Source organism: Pelophylax lessonae (assembly GCF_965119305.1).
Source record: "Pelophylax lessonae genome assembly, chromosome: 10".
NCBI lineage: Eukaryota > Metazoa > Chordata > Amphibia > Anura > Ranidae > Pelophylax > Pelophylax lessonae.
This window is the reverse complement of record NC_138777.1, coordinates 6,025,499-6,042,337: the sequence shown is the minus strand read 5'-3', so window position 1 is coordinate 6,042,337 and position 16,839 is coordinate 6,025,499. Positions and strand designations below refer to the sequence as shown.

The 16,839-nt window shown below is 47.1% G+C and overlaps 1 protein-coding gene across 1 annotated transcript in view; it reads right to left on the bottom strand.

Annotated features, from left to right (window-relative positions):
- SWAP70 (switching B cell complex subunit SWAP70) overlaps positions 1-16,839 on the bottom strand; it is a 120,777-nt gene that overhangs the window by 21,699 nt on the left and 82,239 nt on the right. The window contains exon 4 of the mRNA XM_082270753.1: positions 1,703-1,930. Coding sequence (XP_082126879.1) covers positions 1,703-1,930 — 228 coding nt within the window. The remainder of the gene's footprint in view (positions 1-1,702; positions 1,931-16,839) is intronic.

The window sequence follows — 16,839 nt, the reverse complement described above, 5'->3', positions numbered from 1 at the left end:
ACGGAGGAGAGAAGTACACAGGAGATAAGTACGGAGGAGAGAAGTACAGAGGAGATAAGTACAGAGGAGAGAAGTACACAGGAGATAAGTACGGAGGAGAGAAGTACAGAGGAGATAAGTACGGAGGAGAGAAGTACGGAGGAGAGAAGTACGGAGGAGAGAAGTACGGAGGAGAGAAGTACGGAGGAGAGAAGTACAGAGGAGATAAGTACGGAGGAGAGAAGTACAGAGGAGATAAGTACGGAGGAGAGAAGTACGGAGGAGAGAAGTACGGAGGAGAGAAGTACAGAGGAGATAAGTACGGAGGAGAGAAGTACAGAGGAGATAAGTACGGAGGAGAGAAGTACGGAGGAGAGAAGTACAGAGGAGAAAAGTACGGAGGAGATAAGTACGAAGGAGATAAGAACGGAGGAGAGAAGTACAGAGGAAAGAAGTACAGAGGAGAGAAGTACGGAGGAGTGAAGTACGGAGGAGAGAAGTACGGAGGAGAGAAGTACGGAGGAGAGAAGTACAGAGGAGAGAAGTAAGGAGGAGATAAGTACGGAGGAGAGAAGTACAGAGGAGATAAGTACGGAGGAGAGAAGTACACAGGAGATAAGTACGGAGGAGATAAGTACGGAGGAGAGAAGTACGGAGGAGAGAAGTACAGAGGAGATAAGTACGAAGGAGATAAGAACGGAGGAGAGAAGTACAGAGGAGATAATTACGGAGGAGAGAAGTACGGAGGAGATCAGTACGGAGGAGAGAAGTACGGAGGAGAGAGGTACGGAGGAGAGAAGTACGGAGGAGATAAGTACGGAGGAGAGAAGTACAGAGGAGAGAAGTAAGGAGGAGATAAGTACGGAGGAGAGAAGTACAGAGGAGATAAGTACGGAGGAGAGAAGTACACAGGAGATAAGTACGGAGGAGAGAAGTACACAGGAGATAAGTACGGAGGAGAGAAGTACACAGGAGAGAAGTACACAGGAGATAAGTACGGAGGAGATAAGTACGGAGGAGAGAAGTACAGAGGAGATAAGTACAGAGGAGAGAAGTACACAGGAGATAAGTACGGAGGAGAGAAGTACAGAGGAGATAAGTACGGAGGAGAGAAGTACGGAGGAGAGAAGTACGGAGGAGAGAAGTACGGAGGAGATAAGTACAGAGGAGATAAGTACAGAGGAAATAATTACGGAGGAGAGAAGTACGGAGGAGATAAGTAGGGAGGAGATAAGTACAGAGGAGATAATTACGGAGGAGATAATTACGGAGGAGAGAAGTACGGAGGAGAGAAGTGCAGAGGAGATAAGTACGGAATAGAGAAGTACGGAGGAGATAAGTATGGAGGAGATCAGTACGGAGGAGAGAAGTACGGAGGAGATAAGTTCGGAGGATAGAAGTACGGAGGAGATAAGTTCGGAGGAGAGAAGTACGGAGGAGAGAAGTACGGAGGAGAGAAGTACGGAGGAGAGAAGTACGGAGGAGAGAAGTGCAGAGGAGATAAGTACGGAATAGAGAAGTACGGAGGAGATAAGTACGGAGGAGATCAGTACGGAGGAGAGAAGTACGGAGGAGATAAGTTCGGAGGATAGAAGTACGGAGGAGATAAGTACGGAGGAGAGAAGTACGGAGGAGAGAAGTACGGAGGAGAGAAGTACGGAGGAGAGAAGTACGGAGGAGAGAAGTACGGAGGAGAGAAGTACGGAGTAGATGGTCTTCTCACCTGTTTCAGGACATCCTGCACCAGCTCATGGAAGACCTCGTTGATGGCCATGGACACGGTTGTGAAGTCGGTGCCTTTGCTGAATTGCCCGCTTCCAATCAGATCGATGAGCTCCCACGCGGACAGACCGCTCGGCTTATTGTGGAGGCCAATTTTATAGTCTTCAAACAGAGCTTGCTGCCAGCCGCTGCCCATCGCCTCCGCCAGCTTCTTCAGGAAATACTCCATCTGAGAAGAGACATCAAACCATCAGCATGGACCTCCTAGCATTACTTCTATGTGGTGTCATCACATGTGTGAAATGTTATTTCCTCCCACTAGGATCACATTACCCTCCATGACAATGCCTTCATCTTCTTTTGGCCAGCACCATCTTTGTTCAGGCATCACCATCCACTTTCTGAACTGGGATGTCGGCTCAAAGATGACAGAGTGCCTAGGAAGTGTTCACAAATGTCTGACACAGATTATCCCCTGCTGCAGGCTCTCAACTTGTGACTTGTTACAAAGTTACAATGTACAGTCTGATCACTGGGGAGAGGAGACTGAGGAAATGCCTCCTCCTCCTTCTACAAAGTTACAATGTACAATCTGATCACTGGGGGAGGGGACACTGAGGAAATGCTTCCTCCTCCTTCTACAAAGTTACAATGTACAGTCTGATCACTGGGGGAGGAGAGACTGAGGAAATGCCTCCTCCTCCTCCTTCTACAAAGTTACAATGTACAGTCTGATTACTGGGGGAGGGGACACTGAGGAAATGCCTCCTCCTCCTTCTACAAAGTTACAATGTACAGTCTGATCCCTGGGGGAGGGGACACTGAGGAAATGCTTCCTCCTCCTTCTACAAAGTTACAATGTACAGTCTGATCACGTCATGACATGTCGGGGATTTATACATGCAAAGTTATAATGTTACTAAAAGGTCAAGTGAACCCATCCGCAAGGGAAAAGTAACTGTGTAGCAACCCCCCCCCCCCCGTTGGTACCCCCCGCCCCCTCTGTTGGTGACTCCCCGCCCCCTCTGTTGGTGACTCCTCTCCCCCTCTGTTGGTGACTCCTCTCCCCCTCTGTTGGTGACTCCTCCCCCCTCTGTTGGTGACTCCTCCCCCCTCTGTTGGTGACTCCCCTCCCCCTCTGTTGGTGACTCCTCCCCCCTCTGTTGGTGACTCCTCCCCCCTCTGTTGGTGACTCCTCCCCCCCTCTGTTGGTGACTCCTCCCCCCTCTGTTGGTGACTCCTCCCCCCTCTGTTGGTGACTCCTCACCCCTCTGTTGGTGACTCCTCACCCCCTCTGTTGGTGACTCCCCTCCCCCTCTGTTGGTGACTCCTCTCCCCCTCTGTTGGTGACTCCCCTCCCCCTCTGTTGGTGACTCCTCTCCCCCTCTGTTGGTGACTCCCCTCCCCCTCTGTTGGTGACTCCCCTCCCCCTCTGTTGGTGACTCCTCTCCCCCTCTGTTGGTGACTCCTCCCCCCCTCTGTTGGTGACTCCTCCCCCCCTCTGTAGGTGACTCCTCTCCCCTCTGTTGGTGACTCCCCTCCCCCTCTGTTGGTGACTCCTCCCCCCTCTGTTGGTGACTCCTCTCCCCCTCTGTTGGTGACTCCTCTCCCCCTCTGTTGGTGAATCCGCCCCCCTCTGTTGGTGACTCCTCCCCCCTCTGTTGGTGACTCCTCTCCCCCTCTGTTGGTGAATCCGCCCCCCTCTGTTGGTGACTCCTCCCCCCTCTGTTGGTGACTCCTCTCCCCCTCTGTTGGTGACTCCTCCCCCCTCTGTTGGTGACTCCTCCCCCCTCTGTTGGTGACTCCCCTCCCCCTCTGTTGGTGACTCCTCTCCCCCTCTGTTGGTGACTCCCCTCCCCCTCTGTTGGTGACTCCTCTCCCCCTCTGTTGGTGACTCCTCCCCCCTCTGTTGGTGACTCCCCTCCCCCTCTGTTGGTGACTCCTCTCCCCCTCTGTTGGTGACTCCTCTCCCCCTCTGTTGGTGACTCCTCTCCCCCTCTGTTGGTGAATCCTCCCCCCTCTGTTGGTGACTCCTCCCCCCTCTGTTTGTGACTCCTCCCCCCTCTGTTGGTGACTCCTCCCCCCTCTGTTGGTGACTCCTCTCCCCCTCTGTTGGTGACTCCTCTCCCCCTCTGTTGGTGACTCCCCCCCTCTGTTGGTGACCCCCCCCCTCTGTTGGTGACCCCCCCCCCTCTGTTGGTGACTCCCCTCCCCCTCTGTTGGTGACTCCTCCCCCCTCTGTTGGTGACTCCTCCCCCCTCTGTTGGTGACTCCTCCCCCCTCAGTTGGTGACTCCTCCCCCCTCTGTTGGTGACTCCTCCCCCCTCTGTTGGTGACTCCTCTCCCCCTCTGTTGGTGACTCCTCTCCCCCTCTGTTGGTGAATCCTCCCCCCTCTGTTGGTGACTCCTCCCCCTCTGTTTGTGACTCCTCCCCCCTCTGTTGGTGACTCCTCCCCCCTCTGTTGGTGACTCCTCCCCCCTCTGTTGGTGACTCCTCTCCCCCTCTGTTGGTGACTCCTCTCCCCCTCTGTTGGTGACTCCCCCCCTCTGTTGGTGACCCCCCCCCCCTCTGTTGGTGACTCCCCTCCCTCTGTTGGTGACTCCCCTCCCCCTCTGTTGGTGACTCCTCCCCCCTCTGTTGGTGACTCCTCCCCCCTCAGTTGGTGACTCCTCCCCCCTCTGTTGGTGACTCCTCCCCCCTCTGTTGGTGACTCCTCTCCCCCTCTGTTGGTGACTCCTCTCCCCCTCTGTTGGTGAATCCTCCCCCCTCTGTTGGTGACTCCTCCCCCTCTGTTTGTGACTCCTCCCCCCTCTGTTGGTGACTCCTCTCCCCCTCTGTTGGTGACTCCTCTCCCCCTCTGTTGGTGACTCCTCTCCCCCTCTGTTGGTGACTCCCCCCCTCTGTTGGTGACTCTCCCCCCCCCTCTGTTGGTGACTCCCCTCCCCCTCTGTTGGTGACTCCTCCCCCCTCTGTTGGTGACTCCTCCCCCCTCAGTTGGTGACTCCTCCCTCCCTCTGTTGGTGACTCCTCCCCCCTCTGTTGGTGACTCCTCTCCCCCTCTGTTGGTGACTCCCCTCCCCCTCTGTTGGTGACTCCTCTCCCCCTCTGTTGGTGACTCCTCCCCCCTCTGTTGGTGACTCCCCTCCCCCTCTGTTGGTGACTCCTCTCCCCCTCTGTTGGTGAATCCTCCCCCCTCTGTTGGTGACTCCTCCCCCCCCCTCTGTTGATGACTCCTCTCCCCTCTGTTGGTGACTCCCCTCCCCCTCTGTTTGTGACTCCTCCCCCTCTGTTGGTGACTCCTCCCCCTCTGGTGACTCCTCCCCCCTCTGTGGATGACTCCTCCCCCTCTGTTGGTGACTCTTCCCTCTCTGTTGGTGACCCCCCCCCCTGTTGGTGACTCCTCCCCCCTCTGTTGGTGACCCCCCCCCTCTGTTGGTGACTCATCCCCCCTCTGTTGGTGACTCCTCCCCCTCCTGTTGGTGACTGGTAGTTTCCATAAATTCTCCCACTGGAGACCCGGGGAACAATATTGGTCAGCTGAGAACATGTGACTCCTTTGATCCCACAATGTAGTTCTCCCTGGCTGAGCAGCCAATGGCTAAACCTAAGGGATGGGGATGGTCCAACTTAGACCTAACCAATGACAGAGATGTGATGGGGAAGGGCTCTGCCAGACACACAAAGTTGAAGGTAAGTCCCAGCAGATGGAAGAAGGTCCCTGCGGCTTGGCAGACAACCTGTTATGTCGACCTGAATGAGCAAAGCTTTTTTCACATAAAAAATCTGCATTTTCTGCTAGAAAATTACTTCCAGCTCCCAAACATATTTGTGCAGCCATTTATCAAATGCAAGTTTTCAGGAAAAAAACGACACTAAAATGAATTTTAGCGCACGCAAACACAATATAATACTCTTTGCATCGAGTAAATAGATACCAAAAGTGTCAAGATTTAAAATCGAAAAGTCCTGTGAAATTGCAACAAACAGCAGTACCTAAAATTCTCCATAGGGGGCGCTTTAAATGCCTTTACAGGTTATTAGTTTACAGTGAATCATGAATTACGGCTCTAGAACATGGACACTGGTGGCCATCTTAGGTGTGGCAGAGTCTATTTAAGACTCTTGCCCCGAGGTTTGGCGTGCTTTATGTGAATGGGCAGTGTACAGAAAGGTGCCCCGTCAGTTAGGGACAGCACAGAGCAATAGGGTAAGGTTCCTGATGAGGATAGAAAGCATAGGGTTGCCTCTCTCTGGATACCTTCCTGATTGGAAAGGAGACGGTCAGGCCGCATTCTGTCCCCTCTCAGCGGGCACTGTTGGTTCGACTGAAACCTGCTCCTTCATGTCATTGGAAACCGTGAGTGTGCCAAGCTGGGTAGTTGTCCACCAGGACCATTGTCAGGATGCACATGCCAGCAAACTAGATATCTTCTCTGGACGAAGTTTTGGGCATAAGCTAAAACATATTCCTTTTCGTGCATGTAAGAATTGGGCACTGCCTAATAAATATGCGCATGCGCGAACTCACGCGTGCGCCCGGCACCGACACGTCATTGCGCACGCGCCGCCGCCGCTCGTATACTTTCGGCTATTCCCGGCCTCTCCCGAGCGGCGCCGGGAATAGCCGAAATTACACGAGCGGCGGCGGCGCGTGCGCGGTGACATGTATGCGACGGGCGGCGCCATTTTTAAACCTTAAACCCGTCGGAGCGGACAGAAATTTTTTTTTTTTTCCTTGACTCGAGTATAAGCCGAGGGGGATGTTTTCAGCACAAAAAAATGTGCTGAAAAACTCGGCTTATACTCGAGTAGTTCTATAAAAACTGGAGGGCTGTAGTTTGAGGGCCCCTGCTTTAGGGTAAGCCAGGGTCCCCATAGATCCCTCTTTAGAGCAGGCTAGGCAAGGGTCCCCCATAGAACCCCTCGTAGAGCAGGGTCCCCCATAGATCCCCATTAGAGCAGGGTCCCCATAGATTCCCCTCTTAGAGGAGGCCAAGAAATTTCCAGGGGGAGGCATTTTCCCTCCTTGCCCCCCCTTGCAGACGCCCATGGCCCTGAGCCCACCCAGTTGTGTGACAATAGCGAATGAATATTCGCTATTGCCACACTGATTTTCCTCCCGGCCAATCAGAAAGCGGATCCTGAGACCTGTTTCCCAATTGGCCGAAAGGAGAAGGCATGCTATCGGCCAAAAAGGGGGGGAGGAGACGGCCGCCAAGAAGGGTGGGAGGAGACGGCCGCCAAGAAGGGACATGAAGGAGCCTGAAGAAGAAACCGCCGCCTGTCATTCCAGAGGAAAAAGGTAAGTAAACTGGCGGGGGGGATAGAGATTAGAGATGTAGTGGTGCAGGCTGGCGTGATATGGGGGGGGGGCAAGTCTGTCTGCCGTCCCCTCCCCCCCCGACTGATGGAGCACCAGCCCCCACTGGTGATAGCCATTGTGAACTGAGGCTGCAAGTTTTATACGGCCCCCGACTATGTGAGTAACCATGCTGCACCCCATCAACAAGAAAACAAAGAGCAAATATTCTGCTGCAGGCACTAAATCCCCCCCCCCCCCCCGATAACAGAATAACACAATCTGGTTCCTGTAGTCCTCGGCCACTAACACAGTCCAAAGGCTCGAAAGAGGGGAGAGGAACCATTCACCATATTAGAAGCCTTGTAGCAATTTATTGAGTTATCTAACAAACGTGCAACTCCATCGGATGTACAAACCCCCTGCCCCAGGGGCGTAACTACAGGGGTTGCAGGGGTTGCAATCGCTACTGGGCCCCATGCTCCAGGGGGCCCGGTAGCAAACCAGTGGGTGAACTTCCAGGATCGCAAAGGTCACACTTGCGACCGGACCCTGGCATTGCACCACTGTGGGGAGGCCCCAAGATTGCAGGAAGGGGGCCCACTGCAGAACTTGTGAAAGAATCCTGCTGCGGGACCGTAATAAAAGGCCATGCAACGAGAGTAAAGAGCCCCAGGATTAGTGGGAAGAGCCCTGGGCTTGAAGGTAAGGGCCCCGGCCAGGGGTCTGGGGGGCCCTTCATGGTTACTTGCATCAGGGCCCTGAAGGTTCTAGTTACGCCTCTGCCCTGCCCAATGCGTTTCACTTGGTCAAGAGCTTACTCATAGGGTAGTGATTACCCACCCAAAACTAGAAGCGATTCAGGCAAATTAACCAAATATAATGAATCCATCTTAAACGAACAACTAGTGGGAAATTCCTTACAATTGTGCAACAGAGGATACAGGCAGAAACACGACCGCAAATTCTAAACACGAGAGGTGACGAAAGACGGTGGCGAGAGGGGAAAGTGCCACTTCAGCATCTTTTCTAGTTGAAGACCATTTCCTCAAATGTTGTGAATTCTGCAGCAGACAGATCTCATGAGGAAGACCACTTAAACCCGGGTCCTTCCTCTCCTCCCCTTCCGTTATTCACAGAATAGAACTAATGTATCGCTCCAAGCTGGACAACTGCTCAGATTGTTTCTGAAGAGTGAAAGCTCTAAAGTCAGCCTGCAGACCTTGTAACCGGGTAACAGGTTCCTTCACCCGTGTTCAGGTATTATACCTGGTCTACACACCCTACTATAGATGTGCACAGCCTATTGCATTATTGCCTATTGCATTAAATCAGAGGTCTTCAAATTATGGCCCTCCAGTTATTCAGGAACTACAATTCCCATCATGCCTGGTCATGTCTGTCAATGTCAGAGATTTACAATGCCTCATGGGAGGTGTAGTTCTGCAAAAGCTGGAGGGCCATAGTTTAAAGCGGTAGTATACTCAAAAAAAAAAAAAAACCTGCAAGACAAAGGCATAATGAGCTAGTATGCATCGCATACTAGCTCATTATAAAATACTTACCTTAAAACGAAGCCCCGACACTGACCCCCGGACATCGCTGTGGGAGGTGACATGATCCCTCGGCATCTCTTCCGGGTTCGGCGGCTCCGGCGCTGTGAGTGGCCGGAGCTGCGATGACGTCACTCCCGCGCATGCGCGCGGGGGATTAACTTTCCGGCAACTTCCCAGCAAGGAACTCTAAAGGTCCGCCGGACCTTCAGAGCGCATGCGCCGATAGCGTCAGCGGCTGCATGCAGCGCAAATATCTCCTTAACCGTGCAGGTTTAGGAGATATTAATTGTACCTACAGGTAAGCCTTATTATAGGCCTTATTATAGTATTACCTGTAGGTAAAAGTCACAAAAATCGGTATACTACCGCTTTTAGGATCCCTGCATTGGGTGGGCACCTCAAAGCTCAAACACATACGTATGTGTGCATGTGTATATATACTGAGGCTGTCAGCAGAGCAGTGGATGGTGTCAGTAGTTTTTATTTTCAAAATTTGTTTTTATTAATTTTTTACTATTTTTTTAGGAGCGGGTTTTGGTGAAATAACCGGGATTTAAACAGGGGGAATCTGCGCCACACAGGGGGATTTGAGTGTGCTCAGGCACACCTGGCACACCCTGTGCGCATGCCTATGGTGACCCTACTATTAACAGCTGTTCGCAGAAAAATGTTAATATTTAAAACCTTTAAAAAAGAAAAAAGAAGAAAGACGGCCTTTGTACATCATTATTGTTTTCCATAGTAAAGGATTCTGGGAGTCTCTCCTAATCTTTTTATCAAGTGGGACTACATCACCCAAATTGGAATGCTGGCCTGCAGTGCCATCCAGCACCCAGGGCAAAGATGCCAAACTGCACCCCCCCTTCCTTTAGGGTTAGGGTCGGGGTGCCCCCATCCCTGCAAAAAAACATTGCACCCAGGGCAGCCGTCCCTCTTGCCCACCCCTTGTCCCGGCCCTGCTGGCTTGTAACCACTGAACTCTTCCAAAAAAAAAAAAGCACTAATGACCTGAGTCACATAAGGGCCAATATAGTTTAGTATAGAAGTTTTCCATGTCTTTTTTATTATTGTCTATATACAACAATTAAACCCAAATTGAGTATTCAAAATAATTAAAAAAAAAAAAAAAAAACATTTATTATATAGAATTTTTTATATTTATGAATACTATTGTAATAATATAATAATAATAATAATAAAGTGTCATAAGAATATAATTATGTTTATTATATTTATTCTATATCATTTTATTATATTTAAGAAAATTGTCCTAATGATATAATTTTTTTAAAGTATATCGTTTATTATATTTATTTTATTATTTTTTATTAATTATTATCACAATATTATAATAATTAAAGAAAAAGTAAAAGAAAAGAATAATAATTAAAGAAAAAGTAAATAAATAAAAATATATATATATATATCTTGCACTGAAAGAATACTGTGTGCTGTTCGCCTCACCTGTGAAGCTATATATATATATATACACATATAGTCCAGTGAGTGAGGTGTAAAGTGCTCCGGTAACTGTTCACAGTGCGAAGCACTCCAGCATTCACACAGGCTTTATATAAAAAGTAAAAACAAGGGGTGCTGCATTTAAAATGTATTTAGAGATGTATTTAAAAAGTCCAAAAAGTTACAAAGAATGCATAGTGTGCTTCATAATACATTTTAAGTGCAGGAAGCCTTCGTTTTATATATATGTTTTGTGTTATATTTTATTATATTTAAGAATATTATCACATATAGGCATTGGTTTGATTTGTGGAACAGAATTAGGCACTTCCTCTTTAAATAGCACTTCCTCTTTAAAATGTCAGTTGTTCAAACATTTCTATGAGATGTCTCTGATAATATTATCATACATAAACTACTGCCATGGTTGTTCCACTATATAGAAACAAAGATTGAGTTTGTTTCTCTATGGATGTATTGTCATTTGTCCTAGAAATTGGTTTCAAATGGTTAGTGTCCTCCTTGACTTCTCTATTAGATAGTATTCATACATGATCATATACTGTATATGTGTGTGTTTGATACACAGCTCTATAGAAATGAAAAAAAAAAATATATATATATATATACACACACACATATATATATATAAATTGAAGAATGTTTACATTAACCACTTAAGCCCCGGAGGATTTGGCTGCTAAAAGACCAGGGTTTTTTTTTGCGATTTTTTACTGCTTGATTTAACGGACAATTGCGCGGTCGTGCGATGCTGTACCTAAACGAATTTGACGTCCTTTTTTTCCCCACAAACAGAGCTTTCTTTTGGTGGTATTTGATCACCTGTGCGATTTTTTGATCATGTGCTATAAACAAAAAAAGAGCAACAATTTTGCAAAAATAACAATATTTTTCACATTTTTTGATATGAAATTCCCCCCCAAAAAAATTTAAAAATCAAATTTTTTAACATTTTCAGCCAATTTGTTTTATGCTACATATGTTTGGTAAAAAAAATCGCAAAAAGCGTATTTTGATTGGTTTGCGCAAAAGTTATCGCATTTACTAACAAAGGGAAAGATTTTTGTCATTTTTGGTGTTTTTTTTTTTAACACGTAATGGCGGCGATCTGCGATTTTTTTGCGGTACTGCGACATTGCGGTGGACAGATCGGACCCTTGACTGACATTTTTGACACTTTTGGGGTTACCAGTGACATTTCTACAGTAATCAGTGCTATTCATATGCACTGTTACTGCAAAAATGACACTGGCAGGGAAGGGGTTAACTGTATTGGAGAGGGAGGGGTTAAGTGTGTCCTAGGGGCGTGTTTCTAACTGTAGTGGGACATGGCTATTGGTGTAAAAACAAAGATCAACGGTTCTACATAGTAGAACCGTCTGATCTTCTTTTTACACAGGGAAGAATGACAGACAGCTTGTTTACATAAGCCGCTCCACCTTTCTCCCTTCACCGGAGCGATCGTGAGTGACCGGCGGATGATCGGGTCCACCGGTCACACGCACTGACTTGTCAGTGAACGCGGCGGGCGGGCGTGCGCCCGCCCACAATTGGCTCGCAAGTCAGTGACAGGCGAGTGACGTACCGATACGTCACTCTGCCTGGCCAGGGCTGACCGCCGCATTATATAGTCGGCGGGTGACAATTGGTTAAATGCAACACATACTATATATATATATACAAACCCAATTCCAAAAAAGTGGGGACACTATACAAATTGTGAGTAAAAAAGGAATGGACTCATTTACAAATCTCATAAACGTATATTTTATTCACAATATAATATAGATAACATATCAAATGTTGAAAGTGAAACATTTTGAAATGTCAGCCAAATATTGGCTCATTTTGGATTTCATGAGAGCTACACATTCCAAAAAAGTTGGGACAGGCAGCAATAAGAGGCCGGAAAAGTTAAATGTACATATAAGGAACAGCTGGAGGACCAATTTGTAACTTATTAGGTCAATTGACAACATGATTGGGTATAAAAAGAGCCTCTCAGAGTGGCAGTGTCCCTCAGAAGTCAGGCTGGGCCGAGGATCACCAATTCCCCCAATGCTGCGGCGAATAAAAGTGGAGCAATATCAGAAAGGAGTTTCCCAGAGAAAAATTTGAAAGAGTTTGGAGTTCTCATCATCTACAGTGCATAATATCATCCAAAGATTCAGAGAATCTGGAACAATCTCTGTACATAAGGGTCAAGGCCGGAAAACCATACTGGATGGCGGTGATCTTCGGGCCCTTAGACGGCACTGCATCACATACAGGAATAATACTGTAATGGAAATCACAGCATGGGCTCAGGAATACTTCCAGAAAACATTGTCAGTGAACACAATCCACCGTGCCATTCGCTGTTGCCGTCTAAAACTCTATAGGCCAAAAAAGAAGCCAAATCTAAACAGGATCCAGAAGCGCAGGCATTTTATCTGGGCCAAGGCTCATTTATAATGGTCTGTGACAAAGTGGAAAACTGTTCTGTGGTCAGACGAATCAAAGTTTGAAGTTATTTTTGGAAAACTGGGACGCTATGTCATCCGGACTAAAGAGGACAAGGACAACCCAAGTTGTTATCAGCGCTCAGTTCAGAAGCCGGCATCTCTGATGGTATGGGGTTGCATGAGTGCGTGTGGCATGGGCAGCTTACACATCTGGAAAGGCACCATCAATGCTGAAAGGTATATCCAAGTTCTAGAACAACATATGCTCCCATCCAGACGTCGTCTCTTTCAGGGAAGACCTTGCATTTTCCAACATGACAATGCCAGACCACATACTGCATCAATTACAACATCATGGCTGCGTAGAAGAAGGATCCGGGTACTGAAATGGCCAGCCTGCAGTCCAGACCTTTCACCCATAGAAAACATTTGGAGCATCATAAAGAGGAAGATGCGACAAAGAAGACCTAAGACAGTTGAGCAACTAGAAGCCTGTATTAGACAGGAATGGGACAACATTCCTATTCCTAAACTTCGGCAACTTCTCCTCAGTTCCCAGACGTTTGCAGACTGTTATAAAAAGAAGAGGGGAGGCCACACAGTGCTAAACATGGCCTTGTCCCAACTTGAAATTTAAAATCAACTTATTTTTCCCTTAAAATTATACATTTTGTCAGTTTACATTTTTTTTTAAATGAATCTTTATTTATTGAACATGAGTACAGAGGAAAATAAGACAATAACAACAAAAAATGCGGGTGAGGGGTATAGGCCAAATAGTGCCATACCCCAGGGGGCATAAAAGTGCATTGTGGTATATAACACAGTGAAAAAAGGAGCAGCAATTATCAACACAATATAGTGCAAAAACCAGCATTCAATGAAATTAAAGGGCGGCCTGCCGGGTAGTACGCGCCACAGTCACCTGCGGACGCCGTGGATCCCAAGGGATGCGAACGCAGCCCGGGGGAGCTGTTGTCAGTTTACATTTGATATGTCATCTATGTTGTATTCTGAATAAAATATTGAAATTTGAAACTTCCACATCATTGCATTCTGTTTTTATTCACAATTTGTACAGCGTCCCAACTTTTTTGGAATCGGGTTTGTATTATATATACTGTATATATATAGTGTCCTCCTTGACTTCTCTATTAGATAGTATTCATACATGATCATATACTGTATATGTGTGTGTTTGATACACAGCTCTATATAAATGAAAAAAAAAATATATATATATATAAATAAATTGAAAAATGTTTACATTAAATGCAATTTTGCAAAAATTTGCAAAACAGACGTAATTCGGCAACAAGGGTTCAGCCCCCGTTCACACTGGGGCGACCTGTCGCCTGACAGGTCGCCGTAGGTCACCTCCCATACAGAAGATATGGACCCGTTCTAATAGGAGCAACACAAGTCGCTCCGACTTAGAAAAAGGGTCCGGAGCTTCTTTGGGGCGACCCGGAGCGACCTGCATAGACTTCAATGTTATGAAGTCCGTGCCGCGAGCAGCGCGCCGCGACCTGTGTGGTCGCCTGGGGAAGTCGGATCGCCCCAGTGTGAACGGGGGCTTAGTGTTCCTCTTACCGATCCCTACCTTGTAGCCCTTGGTCTATGCTGACCTCCATCAAGTGGGTGTAGCTGCAGGGGATCAGAGGTATGGCCCAAAACACTCGATCTGCTATGCTTCCACCACAAGTACCTTAACGCATTTCATCCATTGAATGACTTCCTTAGGGGCGTGGCTTAGAGAATCCTTTATCAAAAGTCCTAAATATGTCACCTAACATCTTTTTTCCTCCTCCTCTTGTTAGTTGGCATATAGAGGACTTCTGGGAAAGGATTTTTTAAGCCACGTTCCTCTGAGGAAGTCCCTCGAGGGGTAAAATGCGTTGGTTCCATTTCCTATTACAGTGACAACTCAGAGATTCAGTGAAAGTTGTACAAATGTAGCAAATGCCTCCAGATTGGCCTACATGTATGGTGTTGTGAAGTTCACTCTTCTCTTAGGGTTGTGTGACTTGTATGTGACCTCATCATGTAGATAAGAGATCCCTTTACTAACTCACAGGTTGCAACATGAAAATGTAACGTTCCACAGTTCATTTCCTCAAACTTTTTATTGGCTGATGTATATAGAAATATTTCACAGGAGCCTATCAGGACAGACTATTCATTCTGTGTTTTGCCAATAGAGTATATAAAGGGTGCGTTTCTAGAGGTTTCCTCTCTATAAGTTTCAGTCTCCTCTTATCTGATCTCTTCACAAAGTAAGAAAGAACTGAAGAAAAGAGGAAACCAAAGCGGAAACAGATGGGAATACGGGTTACATCAGCCTGATACCAAACTGAAGACGTGTCAAATCGCCATCTGAGTCAGAACAGCGGTTATTAACCGATCATCGGACTTTCCTTACAGATCTCTATCTGTAAAAAAAACAGCCCTCCACCCTCTGGGTGATCTATGCCCACCTTTTTCAACCAGGGTGCCGTGGCACTCTGGGGTGCCGCCTTCTGGACTCTTCAGGGGTGCCTTGGCAAAATGCTAAATATTGCCTCAAATTGCTGAAAATTGTCAGCATGTTGGCAGCTGGATCTCACCTGCATATTTTTGTTACACAAAGCCACAGTTTTTAATTTGTGCAGCATTCCAACCTTGGGCACTGTGCGAGTCAGCTGCTGGAATTCGAATAAATGATGTCATAAATTGATAAGAAAGACATTAACCAGTTCCGGACCGCCCGGGCAGCCCCTCCTGCGCGAACCAACGTAGTTCTACATCGGTCGCGCGCCTGGTGCTAAGGGGCGAGCGCGCGCTGCCGGCGGCGTGCTCCCGCCCCCACTCGGCAGCGGGGACCCTGATACATGGGGCTGGTGGCACCGATTACCGCCGGCCACCCGCGATCGCTCCCCGCTGAGAGAAAAGAACGGGCAGCTGTTGTAAACACAGCCAACCGTTCTTCTCTCTGGAAGGATCACAGAGCTCCTTCTATATAGGATCACAGGTCTCTATGGTCATTTCACAAGCCACGCCCCCATACAGTTAGTAACCACTCCCCTAGGCTTACATTTAACCCCTTTACCATACTTCCTTCCCTGCCAGTGTCATTAGTACAGTGATAGTGTATTTTTAGCACTGATTACTGTAGTAATGTCACTGGTCCCCCCAAAAGTGTCAAAAATGTCAGTTAGGGGCCGGATCTGTCCGCCGCAATATCACAGTCCAACTAAAAATCGCAGATCGACGCTATTACTAGTAAAACAAAAACAATAAAAATGACATAAACCTTTCCCCTAGTTTGTAGGTGTGATAACTTTTGTGCAAAACAATCAATATACGCTTATTGGGATTTTTTTTTTTACCAAAAATATGTAGCAGAATACAAGTTGGCCTAAAATTATGAAAAAGTTAGATTTTTTTTTTTTTGGGAATGTTATATAGCAGAATGTGACAACTATTGTTTTTTTGTTTTGTTTTTTCAGAATTGTCGCTCTTTTTTTTGTTTATAGCGCAAAAAAAAAAAAAAAAATCGCACAGGTGATCAAATACCACCAAATGAAATCTCTCTATTTGTGGGAAAAAAAAGGACATCAATTTTATTTGGGTACAACGTCGCACGACCGTACAATTGTCCGTTAAAGTAACGCAGTGCCGAATCGTAAAAAATGGCCTTGTCATTAAGGGGGTAAATTCTTCCAGTCCAGAACTGGTTAAGCACCTGAGGATGTCTTTGTTTGCCCTTCTCTGTCAGCATTGCAGTCACATTAGCTGAATGAGGGAGAGGAGAAACACTGGAATACTAGTCAGTGCCAGTGTGCAAAGGTGTAAAGGTGTATAAAATAAATCTTTACGAATGTTGGGTGTCCTGCGTGTGTCGACGCTGCTGCATTATACAAAACTATTTGTTTCTTTTACATTTTAGAATGGGGTGCCTCAAGATTGTGCACAATTTTAAAGGGTGCCCTGACTGAAGAAAGGTTGAGAAACTCTGATCTATGCACATTGCAGGGATTTTCACAAACTTTGGTGACCTTTTGTTATTCTGAAAATATATCGGTTTGTTTTTCTGTGTCCATGTACTAAGTGAATGTGAATGGGAGTGACTTTATAATTATCAATCAGCTGCTGCACTTGCAGAGTTCTAATGAGGAAAGTGGCAGGGTCTGCACCCCCTTAGAAGTGATTAACCCTTTGGGAGTATCTCACCATAAAATTACATTGCTGTTGCAGGGCATTCTAAAATCTGATTTGTATCTTAGTGCAGACTTCTGGGAAAATCCGTGAGCCAATCACACAAGCAGGAAATTATATTTCAGGGGGGAAGGGGGGGGGGATTTCTGCATACCATCT